This window comes from Stigmatopora argus, chromosome 3 (genome assembly GCF_051989625.1).
Source record: "Stigmatopora argus isolate UIUO_Sarg chromosome 3, RoL_Sarg_1.0, whole genome shotgun sequence".
Taxonomy (NCBI): domain Eukaryota; kingdom Metazoa; phylum Chordata; class Actinopteri; order Syngnathiformes; family Syngnathidae; genus Stigmatopora; species Stigmatopora argus.
In genome coordinates, this window is record NC_135389.1 from 10547895 (window position 1) to 10564722 (window position 16828).

Here is a 16828-nt window from a genome sequence, read left to right on the forward strand (position 1 = left end):
GAATGACATCACTTTTTTTAAGTACACTGATTTTACAACTAATTTCACAAACAATAATTTATGAAAATTGGATTGAACTTTGTCCAAACAACTTTTGGATTGTTAGACAACATTCAGACTACTAGATAATCATAATCATTCTCACTTCCAATTTCTTAGAGCTGCAAGACTTCTACTTTCTGTTCTTATTAAACCCATAAAACTTGGTGATTTTTCACCTAAATCAAGAATTTTTTTTTCAAATTATATATAATATCATTTTTTTTTCCAAAACCACTATTTCTGACATATTTACTTTTCCTCCATTAAAATAAGAAACACCACAATATAAGTTGAAATAAAAACTGATTGGTATAGTTCATCTCAAACGTCAAAGCAAAATAGATATTTTAATGTTAAAACACAATAGAACTGCTGGCAATGATGTTGTCGAGACAAAATCTGTGAGATTATCAAAGTAGATTTTTAAAAATCCTCATGCATGGGAAAGGTTTTTCCTCAAAATAATTCCATCCATATGGGAAAATATTTGATTTGATGCTTAATATAAGTGATTGAAGCTTGTTAAAAAGATCAAATTTCCTTCATTTGTTCCTTACAATAGCTGAATTTATATAACACTATATATCTGTATATTAACGTAAACTAAACAAGTAAATACAACTTACACAAAAAGGGTTTTCCACAACATTGTGATGCCAATTTCACGGAGCCTTGTCCTAAATACATAAACGCTAAAGACTAAACATATAAACACATTTATCTTTATATTCCCGTGAAGTAATATAAACAAGTAAATACAACTCACACAAAAAGGGTTTTTCATCTGTGTGTCAAAGCCAATGTCACTGCACATTGTCCTCAATAGGAGACCAGTTAAGTTTCAGAAGACACAATTTCCGCTATATAATCCCATAGGGGCTAATTATTTAACTCGAATGGAAACTGCCTTTGTAAGTTTACCCCTGTATGCTTTAATGATGAAAATGATATATCCTGCGAGTGGTTCCAGTTGAAGAAAAGACAGAAACTAACTAACATAACAACTAGAGTATGCCTATTTAGCACTTTGGCCAGCTGCCACCATTCACAGGAAATGTGCATATTTGCTTTGTTAAATCTAATATGATCAGAATTGTTGGGGTCAACTGTGTTTTTTTGTGCACTCATATGAAGAAATCATCAGAAAGAATGTAGTCTATGCCTTTGAGTATTGTTATATGCTCTGGTTTAATTACACTTCTGATGAGTTTGTGCTAAATCAATTGTTGTTCATTATTTGGAATAACCATAATTTTAAGACACACAGTGCACACATAGCCATCCAGTGGTGGTCAAGCACTTTTTTTTTCTTATCCCATAATTCAATGTGTTACAGACTCCCCCCCCCCCCCCCCCCCCCCCGCCTCCCTACAGCCCATGACAAAATAAAATTAAAACAACCATTTATGTCATCAATTCCACCCAAAATATTTTATTACGTAACTGTCATTTGTTGGAATCCTTGAGAAATTGTACATTTGCTCCCAGTGACACCCAGTTAACATAACAAGTTGAAATTTGAATGGTTCTATATATTTATTTTTCTGTCAATTCCCAGAACACGACTATTCACTTATTGCGAGGGGTCTCAAAAAACACCAAAAAACATTCAGATTTATACTTTCAACGTTAAAACTTGAAACCTAACATGATATCCTTCAACTTTTTGGTTGTGTCAAATTGCATCTGAATCTAACCACCACAAATGTTGATCTGTCACAATAGAAACCAGGTGGTAAAAATAGGAACCAGAACATAAGCAATGAGAGAGAGTGAGCGAGAGAGAGAGAGAGAGAGAGAGAGAGAGAGAGAGAGAGAGAGAGAGAGAGAGAGAGAGAGAGAGAGAGAGAGAGAGAGAAGGAAGAAGGAGCCTGCCTTCTGGAAGCAGCATCATCTTTCGCTCTCCGCTTAGCTCCTCCCCTCATCCCCTTTGGCGTCGCTCCCACGCTCCCCTGATCCTCCCCATTTCTCTTGTGGTGCAGTCTGTACGTATGAGTGTGTGAGATGAGAGGGTGTGTGTCACTCTGTGTATGCGTGCGTGCGAGTACTTGATGCTCAGCGCCTCGTATTTTGTCCCTCTCTCTCCTTTGCTGCAGCTGTGGTGGGTGTGCGGTGTCTGTGACCCTCTCTGTCGCCCACACACTCTGGTTTGTGCGTTTTCGCCTCCGCTGCGGGAGGCGATGGACGGATTGCGTTTACCTCCGCTCATCGAGGAGGCTTTGGACTCTACAGGTCTGTGTGCTACCTATTCGTCACTCTTCACGTGTGTGTGTGTGTTTGCCATGATGTTATGCTGGTGGCTATTTTTAGCAGGGAAGTGAAGGATGGATAGATGGATGGATGGGTGCATAGGGATTGAGGAGGAGGAGGTCAGGTGGTTAGGAGGAGGGGAGATTAAAATGAGAGCTCATCTGTAACAGACTAGCAGACAGACTGGCGGGCACGTGGAGATGATCTTGATGGAGATGACCCACTGCCAGGTAATGGATGAGAGAGATGAGGTTTCTTTGGGGTCTTATTGTGGCCCGTTTGATAGTTTATGGTCATGTTTTTTGTAGTTATTTGTTGGTTACTTAGTTGAATAGGAACTGAACTTGCTGAAAATGAGGAGTCTCAGGTCAATGAAGAATTGGGGAGAATGTCGTGGTAATGTGTTGATCTTTTCTGAAATATTGTAATTTTTATGTCCTTCTTTTAGCTGTTTGTGTGATCCTAGCTGCTCTGCACAATAGCTATATGGTTGATTTCATTAGAAACATTGGGAGAATGAAGGTCAAGGGAGAACACATGCAAAAGCAGTGCTAATCTGATGATTGTTTGACCAAAACTGTAGTGTATTAGTGTTTTTGCATTTTTCTTTTGGTTTCCTGCTTGGTTTTAGAGTACTACAACTACTCTTATTTTTTTAGTTGCAAGAAGTAAAGGTATACAAAGAAAAGATGAAAAGCAATGTGAACATGACTAACTTGAAGTCAACATTGCACAATTTCTTCTCTCACATTTTCTCATTTTCTGGTTTTATAGTGAGGCAGTAAAAATGCGCTGGTGCTTAAACTGAACTTTCTGGAAAGAATTGTGAAATACAAAAGTATCAATTTAAAAAAAACAGTACTGATCTGGTGATTATTTGGCAAACAGTGCAGCGCTGTTTTTGTTCTACATTTTTTGTTGGTTTTGTAGCAGGATTACATAAAACTACATCGCCGAGGAGCAGAATTGAACTTTCTGGGGAGGAAGGGTCAAATTGTATTAAGTATGTATTACAATAAATTTTCTTAGTCATTTTTCTAGCAGGACTCTCCAAAATTAAATAATAAAAAATCAAAAAGTGTGCTGTTCAACTTTGGAAGAGTGCCATCCTAGTTTGTACCTGCATAGTATTAACATCTTTAAAATTGCGACTGCAAATAATATTTGATTACTGTTCAGCAGTTTATTGGTTTATCAGGGTTACATAAAAACAATATTGATTATTTCAAATATTTTTTTTCTGGAGATAAAGGGGCACTGGTTAAGAAACAGGAAAAATTTGTATTCTTTAATTGTTTGAGTGTTCATACAATGAGTAGATTAAAATGCTTGTGCAAGAAGGGTGTATGTGTGCGTGCATGAAAAAGATCAATTGATAACTTGAGAATGTCTGTGATGTTATTTTGAGTGATGTGAATCAGGAAGTGGATTCTTGTTCTACTTTTGATTGACATGCAGTAGGAGGACTCTGTCTGTGGGGAGTGTTTACCAGGAGGATGTTTATGAGTGCATGTAAAGGGTCTGGGGGAAAGAAAAACACAGGTCAATAACCTTGTAAGCAGTGTCAAATATGCAGCTTCCTCTTTTTGTGTTTGTCACAGTGCCCGAAAAAGAATGATAACAAACATGTAATAGGGTTTTATCTTTCATAACCAGTGGATTAATTGTTTTTAATTGCTCTTCTTCTATTCAGTCTGCGCTTTTTATAGCAGCGAGGAGAAATTCCTTGCGTCTAACATGCTTCGTCTTGTTAACTCCAGTGTGTCTCTTTTCTTTGCCCAAGTTTAACAGAATATATTATTAACATAAAGCTTTACGGAAGTGTGTTAAAAGGTATAAAAAGGATGGACGAGGTGTGACTTAAAAATGTACATGTGCTTCTGTGTACTGTGTTTAGAAACTCCACATTCCAATTGAAGACATTCCAAAGACAGGACAGAAATGGGTCTTGTTTGCTTAATTCGCAGTGGTGTTTTTCTATGCAAAAAATGAGGCTGTAGCGTAAATCATTCACATAAAAGGAGATAAAAGGGAAATTTAAGCACCATCTTGCCTCATGTGATTTCTTGCAATAATTATTCGCTAGTACATTAAAGGAGGGGGTTTCATTTACGACCAAAATCCAGATGTTGTTTCTTTCCAAAAGTCTAATATTCCATTACAAGATGGCATTTCTTTTGCACTGTGTCCATTTAATCTGATTTTAGCCTTCATGTATTGCTGTGTCAATCTAATCTACTGAATTCACTTCCTGCCTTTGCGCAAGAAGCACAAGAGAAACAGCTACAGCTCTTGTTGTAAATTAAACAATGTTAGCAAAAGGACTGTTTCTTGAACAAATTAGATTCTTTTTAAGAATATCATCTATGGTCTGCAATATTTAATTACGTTTTGTCATCTTTATAAATAAATGTTTAAATGTTTGTCGAGATTACATACGCTATGTAGAAAATTAAATGTGCGTTTTGTTGCAATATTTTAATACTGAATTACACAATTTGCTCATTGATTCAAAATCCATCTGAAACGATAGCTACATGTGTGCTTTTGGTGGACATAAACAGTAAGTGGCTGTAGTGTCTCTCCCATCCACTAGTGTAGGTGTTGGTAAAACTTGCCCTAGGACTATAACGCAGGTTTCATCTCCACGATAAAGTGTTTCACGGTGCTACACTAAATACAGCACCGTCTGGTGGACACAGTTTGCTCTTGCAGTACTGTTGCCAAGTGCGGATTCGCAAGCTGTTTGTTGTACAATTTGCCGACACCATATTGCACCTCCTACGTGCATGAGCAGCGGCTCCCTACTATCCCACTCGACATCTTTCCACAGTGCCTACACACACACACACACGCATGAAAACACACTCAATCCACCCTTCTCTCCTACCTAAGCCCACATTTTCTACTCCTGGCCTCCTCTATCCTCGCACTTTTCTCTAGTGTGGTACCCCCAGAAGCACTGCTAGCCCCACAGGATGCACTGGCAGAATTTCTCTCGGATCTGCGGGACTTATTAACAGTAACACAGTTGGCTGTGCGAACCTTGAGCCACAGAAACCTGTAAAAACATCCACAGCAGCAAAATTCTCATGGAGAGAGTACTAATGAAAACAAACATTTGAGGGGCCCTCGAGGCACCCTTGTTTCTTTTGTTTTGGCCTTGCCAGTGGGAAATCGTGCGTTTGGTAGTAATTGATCTCTCTCGCAATACCACTATCACTGCGTAATAATAATAGAATCCATTACTGACTAAAATTACAATAGAGCAAGAAATTACTTCAAATTACTAGTATGCCATCTGAAGCAATGCTGATTTGATATTCATCTATTAACCTGCCCAAACATTATGCAAAACATCAGAGGTTATGATGATTAACCTCTTAGGACATGGCGTCCACATATGTGGACATCACATTTTTGGTTGTCACAAGACTACAATGTTAATTTTTGGACTACAAGGGCCTGGCGTCCACTTATGATGTGGACATCATTTTTCTCAGAAACTACATCATGTCTAAAGATAATGCTTTGTTTTTACACTCATCAGGTTACAATTAGCCCAAATATCAAAGAGAAAATGAAAATGCATGCCTTGCAAGAGTCTGGGTTTTAGGAGATGAAATGTGTTTTGTTTGGAATTGACCAGTTTTCGTCTGAAGAACAAATCAGATGACACAAAAATGCTGACATCGTTGAGGGCCTGCTTGGGCAAATGAGGAATTTGATTAGGAGAAGATACTGCTTGCATTATACTTTAAATTACATGGGTGAGCAAAAGTCCAGGGCAGATAAGAATGACGTTGTAACAACACAAAAAGGCTGAAATCCGATTGTCAAAGACCGAAAAAAAAGAACACCAAGTTGAAATGCACAGTATTCCATAATTGAGATCCCAAATGATATTTTTTCCATGACCACTTGTATTTCAAAACATCTTTCCCCATCTCTAACCTAATCTAAAACTTTGTTTTAATGAAAGAAAATAGCACTCAATAATATTTTTCAGAAAATATAGTAATGACAATTAAACATATGTATATTGGATTTTCAGAAAATATCAGTGCATAGGTCCCCCCAAAATAGGATATGTAGGCAAATTTGCAAACAATAACCCATGAATATGCGAGAGTGCACTTCATCAACAAAACTAACTATTGTGTAAAAAACTAACACCACAATATAATTAACCAATAAACACCCTCCCATGTGCTTTTCCCCTGTGGATTTTTCATTCACATGTTGATCCGTGGCTTGTTTTGGCCTTGGGTGATGTAAAAAGATTGGTGTCAGGTGGGAGGCACTGATTTGCAATCAAATGGATTACCGCCACATCCTTTGTTCTCTTGCTTTGTTACGCTGCTATTCATATCGTCTCGATAAAATAGCGTGTCAGAAGCGTGGCTGCACACTACAAATGCATGTTTATGCCTATGACCCATTTTGTGTTTACTTCCCCTCTTCCCAACAATAACAAGCTCCTCTCACCAGGGTGAAATTCCACCTGCCTCAAAGTACGTGCACGCCATCGAGGCAACCAATTAAATAACTCTTATTTTACAAGAATCGCAACAGTTGACACTTCTGTGCAACGACTTTATTCTCTTGATATATCAATCCCAGTCCTCCTGTTTTTTTTGCTCTCATAATATATCCCCCTTAACCCTCCCTTAAAGGAATACTGCGTAATACGTGTTTGCCATTGCAGCTCCATCGCTAGCGAGCTGGCTTCAAAGATGGACTGTGCATTATGCAAGACCTCCTACACGAGGAATACTCATTAGAATACTTGGCTGGGTATCAAACAAGGCTTCACACAGAATGGGCTTTTCATAGGGATTGGTCGTCCGTTTTGAATGGTACCCCATCCAACATCTCCTTTGTGTCCATAAAAAAGGTTGCATACACATACACCAGATGGTTTTCTTAAAACCATTCAAAAAGCATTGCCAAAATGTCCTCTGAAGCTGCATTCGTTGTACACATCAGAAATGGCTCAATTGACATTTCAACAGGTACACATGCAACAACAGCTAATGACACCAAATGCAACTGTGCTTATACAAAGATATTTTTTTTCTCACTATATCTATTGCTCAAGGTTTGCCGTAATGTTGCAGCAGACTGACAGCAACTGGGAGAGGATTGTCCATCTTGTCAGCTGTAGTTATGTATAGTTCCTTTCCTTTCAACAAGTGGTCATTTTTTTATACAATGGTAACTTTACCTATGGGTGTACAATGTGAAGTTTTTAAGTTAATGTTTGAGCTATCACCTGGCCAATTTTTAGCTTGGTAAAATGAGCCAACATATTTGTTACTAGTGAGATTCAGATATGCTGCCACTTGCGAAGTGAAGAAAAATGGACCAATGGAAATACTGAGAGCAAGGGCCTTAGGACTTAAGAAATCTAATCCGTTGTCTGATTTCAACTTGTCTTATCTGGTAACGACCAGTGCCTTTGACCTAATACCGGACTAAAACTCATGCAGCAACAATTTTATTCAGATTAGTTTCCTACAGTTATTGGGGTGTATTTATTCCTTAATGGCAAATTGCTGTTTAGTGTGCAATTGTTTCTAAAACCACTACAGAGAGCCCAGTGTGTGTGTGTGTGTGTGTGTGTGTGTGTGTGTGTGTGTGTGTGTGTGTGTGTGTGTGTGTGTGTGCGCGTGTGTGTGTGTGTATATCAATTTGATGTGTTGAGTAATCAATGCAGATTGAAAACTGTTCAAACAAAGCATGAATCAAACGCTCGCTGTAAAACACAAAGTGGGGTACAGGTTCGAGCTACATTTTCTTTGGAGGTTTTACTCACTTTTAGTGTCAAATGTTTATTTTGTTAACACTAGAGTTTGCTATGAATTGAGATTTTTACTGCTTTTGTTTGAAATACCTTGCTGTCTAAACTTTTCCAGAAGGGCGCAGATTTTTGTTCCAACTGATCCAATACGGACCGTTTAAACAATGAGATTTCTTCTGAAACACTACAGTTAACTGATTATACACTATTTAAGACATGAAATCAGTCAAAATGTATTCAATTTATCAATTAAAATAAAACCTGCACCCACGTCGTACATAGTTTGACATAAATTCAGTTAACACAAAATTTATTCACTGATTTAAAATTCCATTGTCACTAAATCAAAAAGGACACAACAAGGCTTTTAAAACTCTCCCTAATGTACGAATTTAATCTCAGGCAAGTCAACAGAGAATGCTGCTTGTTGGATGCCCACTAATGTGTGCCACTGACTGCAGTGGCAATGTGTTCAACGCTAAATCTGGATTACACAAGAATGTTACGTGGATGGACAACAACTCGCCTATGGGGTTTTTCATCTTCTACTGCATCAGGCTGGACTTTCCAAACTGCCCATGATTGTGTCCAATTTGATCACGAGGCCTGTAGTGAAGCCAAGAGAGATTCTATGCAAGAAAGAAAATCAATTGTAGGCTCCAAGTTCATATTTAGGTTGTAAATGTAGGTCAGTGCTTTCCACTGTTTTAGTAGTAGTGGAAGTATCAGTTTTCATTTTTGATAAAGCCAAGATGTTGATAGTTGAGTCGAATATATAATCACAATATTGATATTTTAGTTCTCCCCAACTTGCTCAGTCCAACAAATAAGAACACTGGCTTAACCATTTTGCTTTTGGACACCCTACATTTCTTGCAGACAGTTGGAAAAAAATGTTAAACTCTTAAATCAATACAGTCAAAACAATTTCTGACACACACCCTACACCACATGTGTCAAAGTGGCGGCCCAGGGGCCAAATCTGGCCCGCCGCATCATTTTCTGTGGCCCGAGAAAGAAAATCATGAGTGCCGACTTTCTGTTTTAGGATCAAATTAAAATGAAGAGTATAGACGTATATTAAATTTCCTGATTTTCCCCCTTTTAAATCAATAATTGTAAATTTTTAATCAATTGTTTTGTGTTTTTAGTTCAAAAATCATTTTGTAAAATCTAAAAATATATTTAAAAAAAAAGCTAAAAGAAACATTGTTTTAGATCTATAAAAAAATTAATATTCAGGGATTAAAATCAAATTCTTTTAATCCATTTATTTTAAAAAAATCTAAATATTATATCTAAAATGGTCCAGCCCGCGTGAAATCAAGTTGACGTTAAAGCGGCCCGCGAACCAACCCGAGTCTGACACCCATGCTCTACACAGTTAATAACATTACAGTAGAACTTTGGTAATCATTATGTTTGAGGTTGTGTTTTGTCATGACTTTTTTTTTTGTGAAATTGTCCAAGTTTTGATAATTCATGATACATTCCCAAAAAACATGCTGCTTGGCCAATCACTTTTCAGAATTGATGCACCATGTTATGTGTTTTTACTGAGGTTCCATATTTTAATGCCAAAATAAGATTGCCAGTTGATCAAATTTAAACCTTATCTGACATTTCTGAGAGGAAAAGTTGATCGATTAGTTATTAAAGCAATAGTGAGTAGTGGCTTGAGGTCCCTGCAGCTGCATCTTAAAGCCTTGACATCCAAGCAAAAGTCAGAAGCTCACAGGTCTTTCAAAAGGGATTTCCTCCTTTCTTTTAAGGCATTGCAACTCATTACAACATCAAAGTTGAATCATAAAACGGCCTGGTGCATTGTTTAAATGAACTTGCGTCTGCAAGTGTAAGGAAAGACAAAGTGATAACTAATTGTGATGGAAATTGTTACATCTTGCAAAAGAGGGAGGCTAGCGGGAGGCACTGAAGGAGGGGGTGACACAGAGGTAGAGAAATAATTAAGCCAAGGAAGACAAGAATCCCTTGAGCTGAGATTAAATCTGTGAGACTCACTTTTAATTAGGAGTATCTTTGGTTAATCCTCCGAACAGTCGCCTGCTGCGGTCGACTGTTGTCATACGTTTGCATCTGCACGGCAACTAGGTAGAGATAATGGCGATTTGCACTTTTTTGGGGGACAAAAGGAGCTGAATGACGAATTAAAAGAAGGGAGGGAAATGAACCAGAATCATTCATACAATTTGCATTTCAATTGCCACATATGCCCTTGCTCACTCTGTGTTTGAGAGTCACAATATTCTATGCATGAATTTAATCACATTTAAATTCATTGCAAACCATTTTTAGAAAAAACAAACACTGATTTCCATCTAGAAAACCTTATATTAGAGCATTTTGGGAGATTTTCAAGGCCCATAGATTGTGTTTTAGGAAAACATATACATATTTACATATATATGTTGATTAACATGAATATAAATATGTTTACTAATATGTACCGTCCCTTAATTAAATACATCAAACTCAAATTCAAAACTGAATCTACCAAGAGTAAACTTGACCTCTACAAGCAAAAAAGAAAAAGTTTTGTTCGACCTTGACTTTTTTGGGGGGTAATAAGATCAGCAACCATGATAATCATGGCAAAGCACAGGTGCAGGGGTTGGCAAAGTTGCTCACTTTTTACTTCAACCACAGGGGATACGTGGTCCATATAGAACTGTGTGAACTCACCATATTGTGCAGGGAAATCCAGGTCTCCAATATCTTTTGGAAGATGTCTCTGTAGAGTCGACAGGTGTCCAAAAAATTCCACAAAGGGTCCAGCAGATGCAGGTTTTCCAAGCCACCAGTGAAAATGGCATCTCTTCACCAATGTGTTTGTTTTCTTGCAACTGTGATCAGTTGATTGCAGTCAGGTGCAGCTAGTTTCAGCAGAAACCTGGTTGGTCAAATTGAGCATGCTGTTTCAGTTGGAATGAAATTCTGCATCCACTTTGTGGAATTGGTTTGACACCAGTAATGTAAATAGACCAAAGCTAAGTCCAGCTGGGAAACTCCATTAGTGGAACATTTGAAATTGACTTAAAAACACAGTAGGGCAAGATAAAACATGCATAATTTTTTTTAAAGGCTAAATCTGAACAAACCCACTGTGAGGCTGACACACTAAACACTCAGCCGTCGGGCCACCCACCAAGAGAATATGTAATTTATTTATTTAAAATTCTGTTAAAATCTAGCACACACAGCTAATCTCGAGTCGTACGGTGTTTGTAAGGTTTTTGGGGGGTTTGTAAGGGGAATCATAATCATTTATAAGGGCAGTTATCGGCAGAGATTGACAGGTATGTAATCTTCATCCTCATTTTAAAAGCATCTTCAGTCTCTGAGGCACTTCTGGCATGCATTTATTCATTTTCCGAACATCTTATCCTCACAAGGGTGCTGGAGCCTATCCCAGCCTACCACAGGCACCAGGCCGTTTTAACTGGAATTTAACTGAAGTCACAACTAATAGAAAGAAATATAACTACAATTAGATGTGAAAAGAGGCCTGTTTTCATGGACTTGTGCTTCCTGACAAAAAGAAGACACCAAAAACAGCTTTCCCCTTTTAGAGCCAATCTTGTTTTAGTGCAATTTTCACCGATGCATAGAGAAATCCCACTCTTTACTGTTATACTCTTGTTTGGCTGGAGAACACGCCTTGGTTGACTTTAGTCTTGAGCACGCAACAGCTTTGTGTGATGTCATTCATTGGAGAGTCTCCAAAATATCAGGGTGTGCAAACTTTTTGTTTTTTCTTGCTTTAGGGCTTCATGCGATTTTCCAAGCAGACAGATGGCTCATTTTATTAAAAAAGTATTCATGAAACAAACAAACCAAAATCACAAATTTGTTTCAATATGTTAATATTAATAATTGACTTGGTTAAAACATTTCAAGCCGTTAGTGTAATTCGACAAATTAATATGAAATTGATAATCATAAGGTTTCTCATCATGAATTCATAATAGTCAAATATTTAATTATAAAATTAGTTAAATGTAGGAAAAATAGATTTTTTTACATATGCAGTTTCTGATAAAACTATAGATTACATCACAGTTAGATACTCAATTAGTCAATCATTTAAATAAAAATCTGTCAATATGCAAGTTTGTTATAATATACAATTATAGCTTTCATTTGTATTGTATTAGGTAACTATGATTTAAAACCTTTTGGAAAATACAGTATATACAATTGTTTAACATCCATGTACATTAACCAAATTCAACATTTAATTATTGTCAATAGGAAAAAACCAAATACATAAATTTAAAATATTTGAGTGTATTAGTATGATAAAAGACCTAAATTTTACAGTATTATAACAAATGTAATTTAAAAAGAAATTCTTCCATTTTTTCAATTGTTACTATTGGCATTTTAAAAAAAACCCCAGAATTGTTTAAATAGATGGTTGAATAAAAAATGACTACTAATGAATTGATTAGGGTGATATCATCCCACTGTCAGACTGTGTTCAGAATTTAATTATATTTGGAGTGAAAACGAGGAAACGACTTGTGCGGGGTGGATTTGTCACAACTATTATGAATATTAACATACTACATTGCTATGTGGTGAGTCACAGTGATGACTTCAGCATACCCCATTTACCCCCTCCACTCTACATTGTGCTAGCTCTCTCCTGTCACCTGCTGGATTGAAAGGTTGAGACAGGATGCAGCTTTGTAGAGTGCAGCAAAAACATATTTTGCAGTGGTACAAATACTACTTTGTTTCTGTACTCAAGTGGATTTACTTAACCTAGTGCTTGAGTCCTTATTTTTCTAATCTCTTTTTTTTACAGAACATTCTGTGCATCTTGAAAAATCCGCCAATGTAATAAGCAATGCGAGGCGGCCCGGCCGCTCGAGTGGTTAGCACGTTGGCCTCACAGGTTTGGGGTCCAAGGTTTGAATCCAGGTCGGTCCACCGGTGTGGCGTTTGCATGTTCTCCCTGGGCCTGCGTGGGTTTTCTCTGGGTACTCTGGTTTCCTCCCACATTCCAAAAACATGTACGGGAGGCTGATTGGACACTATAAATTGCCCCTATGTATGAGTGTATGCATGAATGGTTGGCTGTCTCCTCGTGCACTGCGAGCGGCTGGCCATCGATTTAGGACGTCCCCTGCCTCTGGCCTAAGGTCAGCTGCGATAAACTCCAGCACCCCCCGCGACCCTAATGACAATAAAGCGGTTCAGAAAATGAATGAATGAATGCAATTTTGTTCTTCAGGATTTGAATCAGTACTTTTTGCATTCTTTTTACCCCAATACAAAGCTATCTATAATGCTACATATTCTTTCATTCATTTTCTGAACAGCTTATCCTCACAAGAGTCGCGGGGGGTGCTTGAGCCTATCCCAGCTAACTCTGGGCATGAGGCAGGGGGCACCCTGAATTAGTTGTCTGACAATCACAGGGCACAAGTAGACAAAGGACAACCATTCACGCTCACACTCATACCTAGTGTTCAACCAGCCTGCTCAAAGTATGGACCGACCTGGGCTCGAACCCTCGACCCCAGAACTGCGAGACCGACATGCTAACCACTCTCCCGCCAGGCCGCCACGCTACATATTCAATATGTCATTGTCATTCCACCAGTACGCTACATATTAGTATACAAGTATACTAATGTGTACTTTTGCCCTCTCTGCTTCTATGTAAAGTGTATACTTACCATCAGTCCAGACTGTCTTTCCTGTACTTTCCCTTGACGTCTTTCTCGGCTCCATTCTGTCAACTGTCCCAGCTGCAGCCATGATGAAAAGGCGGCAATACTTTGAATATTCAAATCAGGCCCTCTGTTTCTGCACAAAAAGAGGATTCAAAGATGCTTTTATCACAAGAGGGTGCAATTGATCCAGAAGACAATGGCGGGCCTTCCTTTTAAAGCAGAGATGGAATGAATGTGTGGTTGGTGAGAGCAGGCTTTGTCACCTCCTCCATTAGATGCTTACCGATCACTTTCATGTCTCCTTCAGATGATCTGAGCGAGCTCAAAGCAGACAGTAGTCCCCCCGAGGAGCACATCAGCGCCAAAGAGAGGGGCGTGCTGGACCAGGACGACGAGAAGCGGGAGATGGAGTGCGAGAGAGCTCACAAGGACGAGGATGGGGGGGACGAGGAGGACAAGAAGGAGCTGAGCGAGGAGCAGGAGCTGGAGGAGCTCAGGGCTCAGGTCCTGCAATTGCTTCTGGAGCTAGAGGACGCCAGAGAGACGTCCAGTAAGCATCAGGAGAGCTTCTTGGAGCTGCAAGGTGAGGAGATCACATGATCATTTTTTTGGGACACTGACCCAATGGGGGCGCTGTTCATCTTTCTTTAAAAATGTCTGTTCAGAGAACCAACCTTACTTCACAATCACTTATTGGAGAGTTTGCAGAATCCTTAATGATCTATAATGCTAATTCCCCTGACAATGAAGTATTTTACAACTAACTAAATTAGATTATAAGGTAATTTAATATTTACATTCAGTGGATGCCTTTGAAACTGACCCGTGTTTTGGCCTTGTTGTCTAAACTTCCTCTAAATGTCCCTTGTTCGCCTAAATGTAATATAATATTATAATATAATATTTGATAATATATACATTTAATATATTTAATATATATTTTCCTGCAGTTGTATTTTCAACACTGGTTGAACTGATGTTATCAAAAACTATAAAATTGTCTTTTTAGAATAGACTTGAAGTAAAAAAAATAGAAACAGATATATAAACAGTCTAGCTGTTTTACTTTTTCATTAAACAGAAATATGTTTACAAAATTCATTACTGTCATAACTTGTCTTTCTAGAGTTCACTTCACAATGTTTTATTAAAACTGTGACTGCAAAATTTTTTATAGTGCCATGCAAACTCTTGGAGCCATCAATTCATGCAGAATTTGAAGTTAAGTGAAATGTTTTCATCCTATAAAAACACAAATAATAATTCATCTTCATAGTAAACAAGCCACCCTGTGTTGTAGAAGTTAACTCACCAGAATTTCGTTGACTCCTCCGAAAGAATCCAACAAGTGTCACCACTGAAGTTGTCTGCAAGAGATTTAAAAATGTATGTCAAATCCCAAATAATTTATGTCGAGCAATAATTCATAACACCGCAGCTCGAGGAGCAACTCTAATGATAATAACATAAGAAAATGCCTCCAAGACAGTGCTGTTTTGTGTGATTTTCATTTTGTAGCCTACCCGCAGTCTGAGGGTGGTGCGCCACTATTATTCTTGTGGAAGAACGTCACTGCTCTCGTATTAAAAGACACATGACCGTCTCAGCTTGCACTGCAGCTTCCTTAAACAAACTGATATATGTCATCTATATATTGGCTCTGATGTCATCTTTTTACAGTTATAGAAAGGCCTTCTGGGTAATGACCTGCAGTCATCTCAGAGGTGTGTGCGTCATGCCAACAGACATGGCTGTTTGTGTGTATGGGTGGCGGCAGCAAATTTTTGTAACAACTGTGTACGCACAAGAGAAGCTTCCAGGCTTCCCGCTGGGATGCCTCAGCTGTTTCTCCACACCAACTGTTGGGGTTCCTCAGGGAACATTGTCAGAGAATGACATAAGGTGGATGGGGGATGGAGGTAGTGGTTATCCCGGCTACGGCGGCAGTTTTTCAGGGTGCCAATGATGCGTCGCTTACTCACACGGGCTGCGTGACATGAGCTTAACACAAATGACAATGATATAATTGAAAACAAGTTGGGATTTCCCCTCCTCTGAGGATTTGCTAAATTTTCCCTGTTGCACAAAATGCTTGACATGTCACACCATTCTGACTGAAGTTTGCACTCATTAAAAGACTTTACAAAAAATCACTAAAACCTGTCATTCAAATATGATCAAGTAGAGTGAAAAATGATTTTTGAGAGTCAAATGTCATACATATGAGGGTAGACTTGACAGAATGTAATAAATGGAAAATTAGATGGGATTTTGTGGCCATCGCATAAACAAAAAAAGTCAAAAGAAAACCCATTAGTTAGGGTCTTGTTCCTCTATCTAATGACATATGTGGTACAATGTGGCTTTGACAGTTTCAATTATTTTGTGTCCAAAAGGAGATATGTTGATTCCCCTCTCAAAAAATGTATGGCATATCTTGTTTCGAGCTCTAGTAATACACACACACACATACTCCTCACACAAAGCCTCAAAAGTTGTTTTTGCCCCTTAGTTCAAGGACAAACAGCTTATCGAATTGTCATCTTTCCATCCGTCTGCTGAATTGACACGCTTCTCTTATCTCTTTTCCCATTTCCTCCATTTCCCTCCCTTTCCATTTCCCCTCCTCTTCCTCCATAGGGCTGTTGGAGGATGAGCGCCTGGCTAGCGCCCATCAGGCCGAAGCCTTCACTCGACAGATCCAGAATCTGCAAGGTAGAATAGTGCAAAGGCTCATTTAAATTAACGTGTCAAATTTCTGATAGAAAAAAAATATCACATTTGCTGGTTTTAATATACAAATGTTAATTTCTGAATCTCATATCATCAGAATGTAGTAGGATTATGATCAAAAGAAAGAAATGTACGAGGTAAGAGACACTGTCAGCCCCTTATTGTCAGCTGTGGTATATTCAAGCACCCCCACATCGCCTTTGGCAAAGAAAATGAATGGTTGTTTTGAAACATTGCATCTGGAGAGTCTTTTAATTCACAGTTGAAATAGTGATGCACAATTACATTACATAATCCT

General features: G+C 38.3%; 2 protein-coding genes across 6 annotated transcripts in view; one reads left to right on the plus strand and one right to left on the minus strand.

Annotated features, from left to right (window-relative positions):
* LOC144071669 (uncharacterized) overlaps positions 1–10944 on the minus strand; it is a 24005-nt gene extending 13061 nt beyond the window's left edge. The window contains exon 1 of the transcript XR_013299696.1: positions 10796–10944. The gene's annotated coding sequence lies outside the window, so the exon portion shown is untranslated. The remainder of the gene's footprint in view (positions 1–10795) is intronic.
* The window catches only part of LOC144071667 (uncharacterized), a 31277-nt gene continuing 16482 nt past the window's right edge, over positions 2034–16828 (plus strand). For 4 of the 5 annotated variants that reach the window (XR_013299695.1, XM_077596972.1, XM_077596974.1 and 1 more), the window contains exons 1-3: positions 2034–2274; positions 14105–14380; positions 16438–16512. Coding sequence is in view for 4 of the 5 variants with exons in the window: in XM_077596972.1 (XP_077453098.1) it covers positions 2073–2274; positions 14105–14380; positions 16438–16512 (553 nt within the window). In the remaining variant the exon portion in view is untranslated. Of the gene's footprint in view, positions 2275–2358; positions 2523–14104; positions 14381–16437; positions 16513–16828 lie in introns of those variants that run through there. The other variant, XM_077596975.1, reaches the window with a different exon arrangement.